The following is a 12,132-nucleotide window of genomic DNA, read 5'->3' as shown; positions in this document are numbered from 1 at the left end:
GTGCTATAGAAGTTGAAGCAGAAACAAAGGTAGCTACGTCTTTTGTTTTACAGCAAATACTTAATGCTGGTCTGGTTATATTATCTTCTGCCCTTCCAGAACAGAAGTGTAAACTCAGATGTCCACAGATTTCTGCTTTTGAACCAAGTATGCTTAAACTGGCTAACTTGAAAAGACCAGCTGTGAAGGCTTACAGCAGCTAAATGGCAGAATGTAATTTAAATGAATAGAAGCAGAAAGAACATAGGCACAAAACTGGCAAGGACAGACCAGAGATACACACCTAAAGCATACAGATACCCACAAGAATAAATAATGTGGGCTCAGCAATGGAGAAAAGACAAAACAGACTGGATATTCTCCAGCTGGAGTGTCTTTATCTGGCCTGTGACAGAATCAAAGAATAAACTTACCATAATCGGAAAGAGTGCAGGCATGGGCAAATGAAAGCAGCATATCCAGCATTGACACGATGTCAGACAGCTTGTATAGGCAATGAATGTGTTCATAGATCTCATTCAGGAGTTTACACACTATTCTGAAATAAGACACTGATTTTAGTTGTTGCACAGTACATTCTGCCATTTCATACAACCTAAAGAAATAAAGCAAGTTAATAACGTTCATACTGCACACATTAGGGTAGGAGGTTACTCACAAAATGCAATCACCTCTGCCAAATGCAAACAAATGTATAAATTTCTTTGAAGCAAATTAAAATCTTATACCATCACCTCATATCAAATTCTGCTATCAGACACAAGACGCATAACTCAAATACCAACAGCTCATAAGAAAGCTTCACAGAGAGATACAGCCATGGAATCAAGTATGTTTTATTAACATGTCAAATGTGACTCTAATTCCCTTAAGCTTCACTTTAATAAAAACCCCACATGGTTTCTAGAAATAATTTCCATAGAACTGACATGCAACATTACACTTAGGAAGTCTTCTGATATAGACAGCAGAGCAACACAACATGCAGCAAGGACAAAATACAGAAACAAACAGTTCTTCTCTAAATGCAACGAACTGATTAAAAGTAATGATTCTGCATTACAAAACTAAAGCATTCCTTCTGTCATTTTGTGTAGATAATTCATCCATAAACTTTTAACAAATATGATGGCCACCCTTATTAATAAATGTCTATATATTTGTAACCACATTTAATACAATACACACTTTGTGAGGGGTTTTTTTGCCTCAGGAAGTACACTTGACCAGCGTCACTTTGGATTATTTCTGTAAGTAGTGGTAACAGAAAGCATTAAGGAAACTTGTAATTAGCTGTTAATTGGCCAAAATCAATCTAGTTAGAAAATATGAAATAGTTTTAAATGGTCTTACAAGTAGGTCATGTGATATATTTCTCTCAGGGATTCCTGACATCTTTCATTCATTTTTATTAAATCTGCTGAAGTGAAGCTATATGTGTTTTTCATTTTAGTGATCTACAAGGAATTCAAAACAACAAGAACGTGACATATTATCAGAAATAAAAACAGTTTCTAAAAAGCAAACTGGGAAGACTAACGGGCAGGGGGAAGCAGAAAAAACAATGCCTGGTTTCGTTCTTCCCATATAATTTTTTATGAAAAATCCATACAAGAGAATGCAGTTACCAGCAAGATATATGACTTCATATTTACACACAACATAATTGCAGGTAATTGCCCATTTCTGACTATATTAAGTATGAGTAGAAATAGGGCAGTTATGAAAAAGTACAATTATACCTTTATTTACTTGTAGATATCTTCACTGAAATTATTTTGTTGCTTAAATTACTGTATAATGTGTACTTTATTCATGTATTATACATTTTATATACAATAAGTATACAAACATATGAAAAAAGTTATCTAGTACAGATACCTTTGTAAATTCTGGAGGAAGCTGGCCATGGGGTAAAGTTGAACAATCAGCATTCAACTGGATAAAAAATCCACGAGCAGAGCTGAAACCTGTTTTCATTGGTAGGCTGTACTTTTCTGCAAGTTGTGTTACCATACCTACATACCACAAATAAAGATTTGACCCAATTTACATGCATTTATGTGCATACACACACATATATATTTGTGTTGGCACAAAGTACATTGTTAATGTGATTTACAGGCACTGAACGTGTCATGCAAGTAACATAACAAAAGGCTTTCTGCGGTTGGTCTTCAGGGAGTTAAGTAACATATTAATGTAACAAATGTGGCCGCACAAAGCTATTGGGAAAAAATTTCCAGTGAAAAATCAGATAAATCCATGTGTTCTTTAAAGACAGATCATGCATTTGATCAACTCCCAGGTGAGCCTAACTACAGAAAGGAAAGTCTGCTCAAGCACTCAGCAGCAATGTCTAATCACTAGACAGAATATGAACTGCAGACTACGGACTCTCAGTTTTTAACCAGTTCATAATTCTAAGCAACTTTCCTCAGACTAAGAGTAATGGTGTACATTTGTAATCCCCCCTTAAATCCATCTTGTTCCTAGTTGAGAAGGTACCATATGCAGGGAACTGTTAGATGATAGAAGAGTATGTACTGTTAAATCATGAGAATTCTGAATACTGCAAAAAGGGTAACTGTTGTACTCCTGTGAGAGGAATGGAGTTACTCAGTGGTGCTTCCTTGCTGCTCATTGCTCTAAGCTTGACCACTCTCATGTTCCAACCACTCACAACATACACTAGCAACTTAGGACATTCTGAATATAGAATCATAGAATGGTGTGGATTGGAAGGGACCTTCAGAGTCCAGCCCCCCTTCCACGGGCAGGGACATCTTCCACTAGATCAGGCTGCTCTAAGCCACAGCCAACCTGACTTTGAACACTTCCAGTGACGGGGCATGCACAACTTCTCCGGGAAACCCATTCCAGCATCTCATCACCCTCTTTGTAAAAAATTTCTTCCTTACCTCCAATCTAAATCTACCCTCTTTCACTTTAAAACCATCGTCCCTTTTCCGGTCAATACAAGCCCTGCTAAAACAAGCCCTTCTCCCTCCTCCTTACAAGCCCCCTTTACATACTGAAAGGCTCCCCACAACCTTCTCTTCTCCAGGCTGAACAACCCCAACTCTCCCAGCTCGTCTGCACAGGAGAGGCTCCCCAGACTTCGGACCAGTTTTGTGGCCTCCCCTGGACCCGCTCCAAGAGGTCCATGACCTTCTTGTGCCAGGGACCCCAGCGCTGGATGCAGTGCTCCGGGAGGGGGCTCACCAGAGCAGAGGGGCAGAATCACCTCCCTCAGCCTGCTGAACACGCTGCTTTTTATGTAGGCCCGGATACTTCTATTTTTACTTAATGCAGGAAGATTGCTTAAGCACGGTAACAGACATTTTGCTAAAATCCCTTTTGTTTGTATATTTCAACTCTTAATAGCTTGGCTAAAAAGTAGACCACAGATACATGAAGACTGCTTAAAATATAAAGAACAAAGATACCTTAATTCAAGAAGCTAAACCAAAGATTTACATGTTTTATGCAGAATGTTTTAGTTGGAATAATTCTATTTAACTTTTTCATACTTCTAGAGGATAAGGAACAACAAGAGTTTTAGATATAGGAATCACAGTATCTCAAAAGCACTTCAGTTACTTATCAATGACAATCAGTTTATACTGATACTAAATACTTTATACCCAGAAGAAAGTTAAAATACATATGGATACATGGCTTCTATATGCCAGATGCAACATACTTTGAGCTCCAAATAAATAAAAATCTTGGTTTAGAAATACCTGCTATGTCATCAACAATTTCTGTGTATGTTCTACGAGCTATGTCAAGGAATTCATTGATGTTAGGTTTAACAGCATAGCATTTCTGGGTCCTCATACTCAGACATCCTTTTGTGTACCTTGTATCATCATTAATTACAGTTGTAATCTTTTCAAGTATAATTCCAAATCTGCAATATCCATTGTATCAATAATTAGCTACCTATTACTTTACCATTTTTATTTTCAGTATCACCCAAAAATTAGAGTATTACAAAGAACCAAAGTAAATTACCTACTGTTAAAACCAAGCATAATTCCGTATCTGTTTTTGCCTCAGAATGAAGTACGACTATACCGAAGTCTGACCAAAGATATCATTCAAATCTTTGGGAGATATGAATTATTTCTCAAATACACAGGGAACAGCTGAGTTTTGGATTATTATTACTCTAGGAAACCACTACTTTTGTCTTTTCAGAATTATTTCTAATGGAATACAGTGCATCAGCAATTGCACTATCATAGCTAACCTTCTGTTGGTTTTTTTTCCCTGTATTTGTTTATTAGTTGAAAATTAGAATTTTGACAATTAAAATCAGCTTTTAGACAGAAGAATTGAGCTAAACCTCTAACTACAAATAAGCAAAAATGCAACATCTTTAATCTTAAGTTCTTAAGGTGAGAGTTTCTAACATACTTGCTACACTATTATGATAAATACCTTGTATCCTCAAGAGAATTGTAGTAAGCCTTTAGCAGTGATGTGTTACAGCTTCTTAAAGCAGCCTGTTGAAGATTAAAATATGGACACAAACAGTTACTTCTTTTTGTAGCCCAAAAAGGGCTTTTGTATGACTGAAAATTCTTAGATTCACCCAGGCTCATCAACAGTTGCACAACAGCAGCTTACAAAATCTGAGCAGGAATGTCCGTTAAATGCTTGTTACAAAATCAATTATTCAATTATTCAGGTAATGGTAGGAGTTCAGTTCTTAAAGAGTATTAGACTCAAATGTGTATTTTCAACTGGCTTAAGAATTTACACATTGGCAGTACTGTGTCCTGCAAGTTATAAATAACTTCTTTTTTTTTTAATTTGATGATCCCTATCGGTTCCTTCCAACTTGAGATATTCTATTCTATATTCTATGAAATTTAACAAACTGCTCTGTAAAAAATAAGGACAAAATGGTCTTTATTTGTTGTTGGTTTTTTTTAAAAAAATAAAATAAAGACAGCTTACTTTCAGAGGCTCCACAAGCTCTAGAGTATGCTTCAGGTAAATTAAATTAGTTATTTTTGATTCAGCAGTTTTAACCTGTTGAAAAATTTTACAAGTATTGGAGCTGTTTGTATGTCTGCCTGTTTGAGAGAGTACCTAAGAACTAGCAGAACTCATATTGTTAACTGTAAGTAAGGTTTTATACTTCTAAAGAAAATTGTTAAAATACTTTATAAGCTCACTTTGACAACTCGCCATGTAACTGCGTAAAAAAGTGTAGTTAAATTTTACATTGCCTACAGTGATAGTCTGCCCATCAGTAGGTAGTATTTTCATACATCTGCATGGACAATGATTGACTGAGAACACTGCTAACCCAAACCATGAACACTTCTTTGATCTTCTACGTACACATAGCTCTAAACTACATAGCCTGTACTCTTTCAAAGCAAATACATTATGTTTTGTAATTCAGAAGCATAGCTCTTTCCATAAATGCTGTTAAACACAAATTAACTCAACTTGGTTGACTCATCTTTGGATAATATATTTATATCCTTACACATACACCCATGTAATTAAAAAAAATAAATAAAAGCAATAAATGTTTAAAAATTTTGCTTAAAGACCACTCTTGAAAATGTTTTGTCCACACACACATCCTACCTTCTTTTGCATGCCCCATTAACAATTATAAGAATTTTGCTGCTGATATTAGGGCACAGCGTATGTCCTGCATAGGATATACAGTACATATGCACTGTGTAAGAGGATTTTAAGAAACCAACATAGCTAAGCACATTATTTGGCTCTGAAGAAAATCTAGCATTAGTTTTCAACATGGACACAGGAGTATGACCCCATGTGAAATCTTTTCTTCTTTGCATATAACTCTACTTTTGTGATAGAGGACACCTCTCGCCTTACCTTACCTTCTATATAAAGTTGTTTTGGACGAAATGTATTTAACAGAAGAATCATAATCTGCAAATGAATATGGGGTCTCAGTCCCATGATGGAATCAGACATCCAAAGGACAGACATGGTCATATGTGAAGAGTTGGTATTTCATAATGGAATGTACCTTTTCTAAAATAGTTCTTTAGGAATTTTAACTGGTGTTAGAAGTGGATCTTTGTACATGCTGCACTTTAGGGTCAAAGGGAAAAACTGAATGAATACAATTATAGCCAGAAACTCTTCTACGTAATGTTACTTCTTTATGATTCATTAATGACTAAAATGCAAGCCTATCCTTTACAGTATCTGAAATTGATTTGTCCACAGTCACTCTGACATGTAAAGCACGACAATTCAGAGAAGCAGATGACTTTGGTTTTGTGCTAGAGACATAGTCCTACAGATTTATGTGCTATGTCAGTGGATGAGCCCTAGTTTAACTTTTATATTTCCTGGAAATTCATTTAGACCAAGAATACTGGTACCTTCTTCCTGTCAGAGAAGCAATCAATATGTCGCATGCTTGGAACTTCATCAGAAACGGAATCTACTGAATTTGTTCTTCAGATGGGTGACCAAGTAATGCAGAGCAGATGGTCCTCATTTCCACCACAAGTTGGATATTGATCCAACTTCTAAGGATCCTTCATGATTGAGACAAGAGGGTCTTTTAAGGATATTTTTTTTTTTTGGTCCAGATAGCTTTAATTTGCATATATATGCAGATTTCAGAAAAGGAAGTACTTCATATCACCAATTACATGATTTTTCAATCAACACATCTCAGCAAGACTGTCACTTGATGGTCCTCCTTAGGATGACAGAATGCTCATGTTGAACATACTGCTCGCTTTTAGTGATTGAAACTGTAGGCTTTTCAGCTGAAGACTTCATTTGTTGACCGGTGGAACATTTTGCAGTGACAATTCGTATGGTGAATGGGATCAGAACATACTGAATGGGTTAATCTAGCATTTGATAAAAGCAGCCGAGTTAGCACTCAAATTAACATGTCTGTTGCATGAATACGAAGCTCTGCTATATTGGACCAAATCAAGACTGAAAACGCTTCAGCTAAGTTTGGTGCACATGGTCCTATATGTACATAGAGGCACCCAGGCTGACAGTTTTAGTCATACAGCTAATCTTTTATTCACGTTACAGATCTCTACAAGGAAAGCCAGGAGCAATCAACATTCAGCTTTTTGGATATATCATTAAAGAGATTTTTCTGGATTAATTACACTCCTACTGGAGTCTGTATCTGATTTCTTTAACTGGCATTAGAGAAGTCATTTATGTAAGCAAGTAATTCAGCATGTGAGAAGACACCGAGAGGTGAGAAAGTTGTAAATATCTGTGATGCTGGCATACCAGCATAGAAACAGGTGAGCATAAGCCTCAAAAGCATTGGAAGAAATATCCTACTCAAGTACAGTAGGCAAATGTAACTTATAATGGAATGATGACAATATGCTGAGCAGAAAAAAGCTAAGGTTCAGTTATCTCAAGCTCACTGGTTAACCATAGTGTCTGGTCTCAACCAAGATCCAGTAGTAAGCTACATGTACTACATGTATTTATGTTTTGATATTTGTATTGCATGTGTTAATATACAGATTGATATACAAGGCAAGGTCTGACAAAAAAATAATCTTGCTTTGAAAAATGTTAATAGCCACTAGGCGGGAGAGAGCTTTTATACCCACCCCCCTTCAGCAATTTTTGTTTACAAATTAATTAAGAACAGGAGCTGACCTCCAGTCTAATAAAGACACATTGGCACACTGAAGGAAGGGAACCCTTAGTTTAATTAATCACAACTATCTCCTGGTAAAAACCATAAAAATATTCCAGTGTGATTTTCAAGGCAAAAGATTAAATCTGTCTTGACCTCCTAGAAGACTTCAAAGGGGAAGTTCACTATAAATACTGAGGAGGAAAGACTGTCAAGTTCCTGAAAGCACTCTAATGGGTGCAACATGAGGCATAAGGCATTCACACAGAGTGAAACTGCCAAATGCATAAGGGATAAAACACCTTCCTGCTAAAGCTGATAATCCTGCATAAGCAGATAAAGTATCGCTTGTCTTTCAACTAAACTAAGTTATGCTCTTATGAACAAATGCTTTTATCTGCATTTCATTTTGGTCCGCCTTGCAAGATGTGCTATTTAAGGTAACAGGTAAGAGCAGGGTACTCTCTTAATCTGTAAGACAAGACCCTGAGAAAACTTAAGAGTAATCAGTTCTCCACTACTTCACTTATTGTTTGCATTCAAAGGTTAACAGAGAGGCATGGGTCAAGCTGAGAATTGGACAAAGAAAGGACTTTTAAACAGTATTCATAACCTAGGTATCCCTGTGTGCTTGAGACATAATGTTCTCTGCTTATGAGCATAGAAGAAACTTCTGTCTCATTTGATACTGCTTGCTTATGCTGTCCATGTGAGTATGCCATTTTCTGTCAGGTGATCGCTGTTCAGAGGAAGCACTTAACTCCTGCACGAAAGCTGTGCATAGCTCATACTATGTGTCTTGGAAAGCTACAGGTAAGTCCCAGTTCTGGCTTTGTATGTTTACACAACTGACTTTGTAATTGAATACAGATTTATCTGTATTATAAGCACAGTTGAGCAAAGTCACAGCACTTCTTAAGAACCTTTTTAAAAATGTTTTTTCAGGCAATGAAGACAAATACCTATAGATTTGTATTTCATGAAAGCTAAGAAGTTATTTAATTTCTAGTGAGAAAGATGCTTAATTTTCTTTAGGCTATCAAAAACTGCATTAACCTCCAAAAATAAGAAAGCAAATTTCTGCTACACACTTTTTTCTTTTATGCTGATGTGAAGAAAAGTCTCCCCTCTCATCTTAATACTGTCAAACTGGATGTCCACTTATGAAGAATAAAAGTGGGGAGTGATGAATGAGTAAACATTTTTGGAAGTCACGTTTGCGTAGAATGTGATATTGAAGCAAACACAAATTTTTCTAACATTCTCCTATGAGAATCTTCTACTGCTGTAACATAAGCTATAGTCTCAATCTATAACATTATTCCATGTTTTTTTAAGGTGCAGTCTTTTTCTTATCATATCATGCAAATTTAAAGTTACCACATTTATATATTGCATGTTATAGACAGATAACTGATCATCTAAGGTGTACTTCAAAACATACTGTATCTTGCTTTGGAATTTGTACCAAAACTGAAAGTAGTTGTTCTGTATCCAGGAATTTTGAGATAACTGTAAAACAAAAGTAAACAGAACAGAAATTGAACAGTAGAATTGTAATAAAGCCAAATTTTTAAAAATGCACACAATTACTTAGCAATACTTATGCTGATCTCTTTCTTTCATTCTATCTTCACAAATTATTTACCAGAAAAAAAACCCAGGTTAAATCCAGCTTCTATCTAAATTATTTTGTCATTACTACACTTACTATGCCTAAGCATGTAGTGATTATTGTACAGGTGGACATTTATCAGTTCAGCAATATTCTTTTTGTTAGATTTAATCATATGTCTCTTGTGATAAAGATTAAGATTACATGACTCAGCTTCAGGTGGACTAACTCATACTCTGGTATTGTATTTTTTCTTATATTTCTCTGGACAACTATTTATGAAGCAATCAAAAAAAAATATGCATCCAAACACATATTGCATCAATGATACCTTCATGTGATTTTAACATATACATTATGTATACTTGTATACTTCCAACATAGTGTATATCTAGCCATAGAGGTGAAGAGACAAACGCAAGTTGTTTGAAAAATCTATTGGCTCACTGACTTCTATCCATTTTATCAGAGAAATTCACTTTTCTTAGCAAAATACTGGAGAAAAGTATCACTACCATAAAGATTACTTCAAAAAATAAAAGTGTGCACTATATAAGTGTCACCTGATGTCACCTGACAAACTATTAAAAGAATACTTTTCGAACATATTAAGCACGGCATGCTTTCATGGATTAGAAAAAAAAAGTTTAAAAAGAAATATAATAATATGTATTCCAAAAACTACCTATTAACTACCAATTAACTACTACCTGCTTGAAGACCAAAAAAGAGCTCCTCATCCTGGAGTAATTCCTGAACACAGTCCAGTCTCATGTTAATTGTTTCAGCATCAACTAATGGCTCCAGGATACTGGATCTAAGTCTTCGACTTCCACCTGGAGTTTTAGTGTAATTTAGGACACCAAAAAGTGTGTGGCTGTTCCTTTTGAGAGGGGGGGAAAAAATTATGCAAAGAATACACTCACAAAAATAAAGATGGTAAATATCAAGTGAAATTTTCAGGCAAGGGTATCCTACAAATTCGAGATACGCTTTTTGGGATGCTTAGCACCCCCCATTTGACACCATTTTTTGTGGTAGCATTCTATTCCTACTGCAGCAGTGTAGTTCACCTTTGTCCTCTCAACTGAGCTAATGAAAAGTGAACAAAACTAACCCTCTAAAAATGAGGCAAACTCTAATCTGAGATCAAATACTAATCAGAACATTTTCATCAAAATACATCTCTGAAAAATATTTAAAATACTTAGAAGCCCAAGAGAGAAATAAGCGTCTATTTTGTTTTTTTAAAGAACTACCTCACAGCGAATACAGGAGCCAAATAACATGCTTATGAATTATAAATATTATTTTCATATTCATGGCTTTTACATGTTACACATCCCCGGGTCTCACACATAAGTGTTGACTGTATCTGTTTAAAAGAAACAGCATTTTTTATACATATATAAATATATATATAAATATAATAAATATTTACATCTAGTACATACCTAAACAGTTTCAGACAACTGAAGCTTTCAATGCTACTGGCTTGAACGAAAACCAGTGAAAACACTGGGGCCATATAAACATTGATTGAAACCAGAACTTGTATAGGAAGAAATCTGATACAAGTATACAAAACAAACTGCACGAAAATAGATAGATAGTACAGAAACTCCTGAAATATCACATTATAAAAGAACAAAGCAACAGTCCAGAGAATTAAGAAAGGGGGAAATTCAAACCCAGTTTTATTAAGGACATATTTACCACAATACGCAACTCATGACAAGACTTAAGGGGAACTCTACATTTGGGATAGTATCTACACCGCCTACCTTTAAGCGACTGAAGGCTCATTTCCTCCTACCATAAATTAAGAGAGACAAGCCCCTCCACTAGCACAAAAACTTGATTTAGGCGTTTCTGGTGTGTGCCTGTACTATTAACTTTTACCTGTTAGTATCTGATACAAAGGTATCTAACCACACTTTAGAGGTAAAATCTATGTAATGAAAATAGCTGTGTGTGGCCTGATTCAAACTTGCCACTGGGTCAGCAAAATTTCTCCAGCAATAATGAGGGGGGTAGGGGGAGAGAGAGTGTCTTGAAGCAGTTTACTGTTGCTCAGTTCCTCCTGTGACCTCCTTCCTCTCAAAATAATCTGTGGAATTAGCAGCAGCTTTCAGAGAAATATTGCTCTGAAAATCTCACCGATCTTAAGAGTGGCTGGCTCCTAGAGTTACATACGAAGCAATGAAGCAAACAAGAAGGAACTGGGGGCAGAGCATGACAGATGAACAGAAAGAAACTGTAATTACCTCCCAGTTCTGAAGAACAGATCTAACTGTGTACTGCCCACAGAAATTCTGGAAAGGGAAGAAAGCAGTGGCAGAAGTCTAAGGATGACTGATCTAGTCAAAGATGTCTCTGCCCACAGCAGGGAGTTTGGAACTAGATGAACTTTAAAGGTCCCTTCCAATCCAAGCCATTCTATGATATCTCTCCAAGTGGAAAGCTCTTATGAGTAATAATTGGGAGTGTGAGGAATCTCCAGGCTCCCCTTTTCGTATCGAGGTGATGAGTAGACTTCTGAACAGAGGTGGATCTCAGAACTTGGCAGGCAGCAAAGTACAAGTTCCAAGTCTTTTTTCCAAGAAACTTTCCATGTTTCTAACAAGAATAACAGTCTTGAGAAAGTAAGCCTTGCAGCTGCTTCTGCCTAGAAGGCAAGTAAGTCCCGGTGAAGGAAGTGCTCCAGGCACTGTTCTCATTGTGGAGAAATACCATCCAATCAAGTACCACATTCCCTGTGACCATCCTTACAGCAATTACTGTGTTTGCCACTATTCCTTACGGCTAAAGGAAAACAAAACAACCTTTCAAGCCTGGAGCCTTTATCTTGTGTTAAATGAATAAAACC

General features: G+C 36.2%; 1 protein-coding gene across 1 annotated transcript in view; it reads right to left on the bottom strand.

The window, feature by feature from the left end:
• The window catches only part of MSH4 (mutS homolog 4), a 33,510-nt gene that overhangs the window by 8,808 nt on the left and 12,570 nt on the right, over nucleotides 1–12,132 (bottom strand). Inside the window, exons 7-14 of the mRNA XM_005244488.4 lie at nucleotides 9,974–10,146; nucleotides 9,093–9,160; nucleotides 4,972–5,046; nucleotides 4,450–4,514; nucleotides 3,747–3,916; nucleotides 1,882–2,018; nucleotides 1,354–1,457; nucleotides 414–538 (exon numbers count right to left, since the gene is read on the bottom strand). Coding sequence (XP_005244545.2) covers nucleotides 414–538; nucleotides 1,354–1,457; nucleotides 1,882–2,018; nucleotides 3,747–3,916; nucleotides 4,450–4,514; nucleotides 4,972–5,046; nucleotides 9,093–9,160; nucleotides 9,974–10,146 — 917 coding nt within the window. The remainder of the gene's footprint in view (nucleotides 1–413; nucleotides 539–1,353; nucleotides 1,458–1,881; nucleotides 2,019–3,746; nucleotides 3,917–4,449; nucleotides 4,515–4,971; nucleotides 5,047–9,092; nucleotides 9,161–9,973; nucleotides 10,147–12,132) is intronic.

Source organism: Falco peregrinus, chromosome 10 (genome assembly GCF_023634155.1).
Source record: "Falco peregrinus isolate bFalPer1 chromosome 10, bFalPer1.pri, whole genome shotgun sequence".
NCBI classification, from domain to species: Eukaryota; Metazoa; Chordata; class Aves; order Falconiformes; family Falconidae; genus Falco; species Falco peregrinus.
Note: the sequence above shows the minus strand (reverse complement) of the source record. Positions and strands in the feature narration are given on the sequence as shown.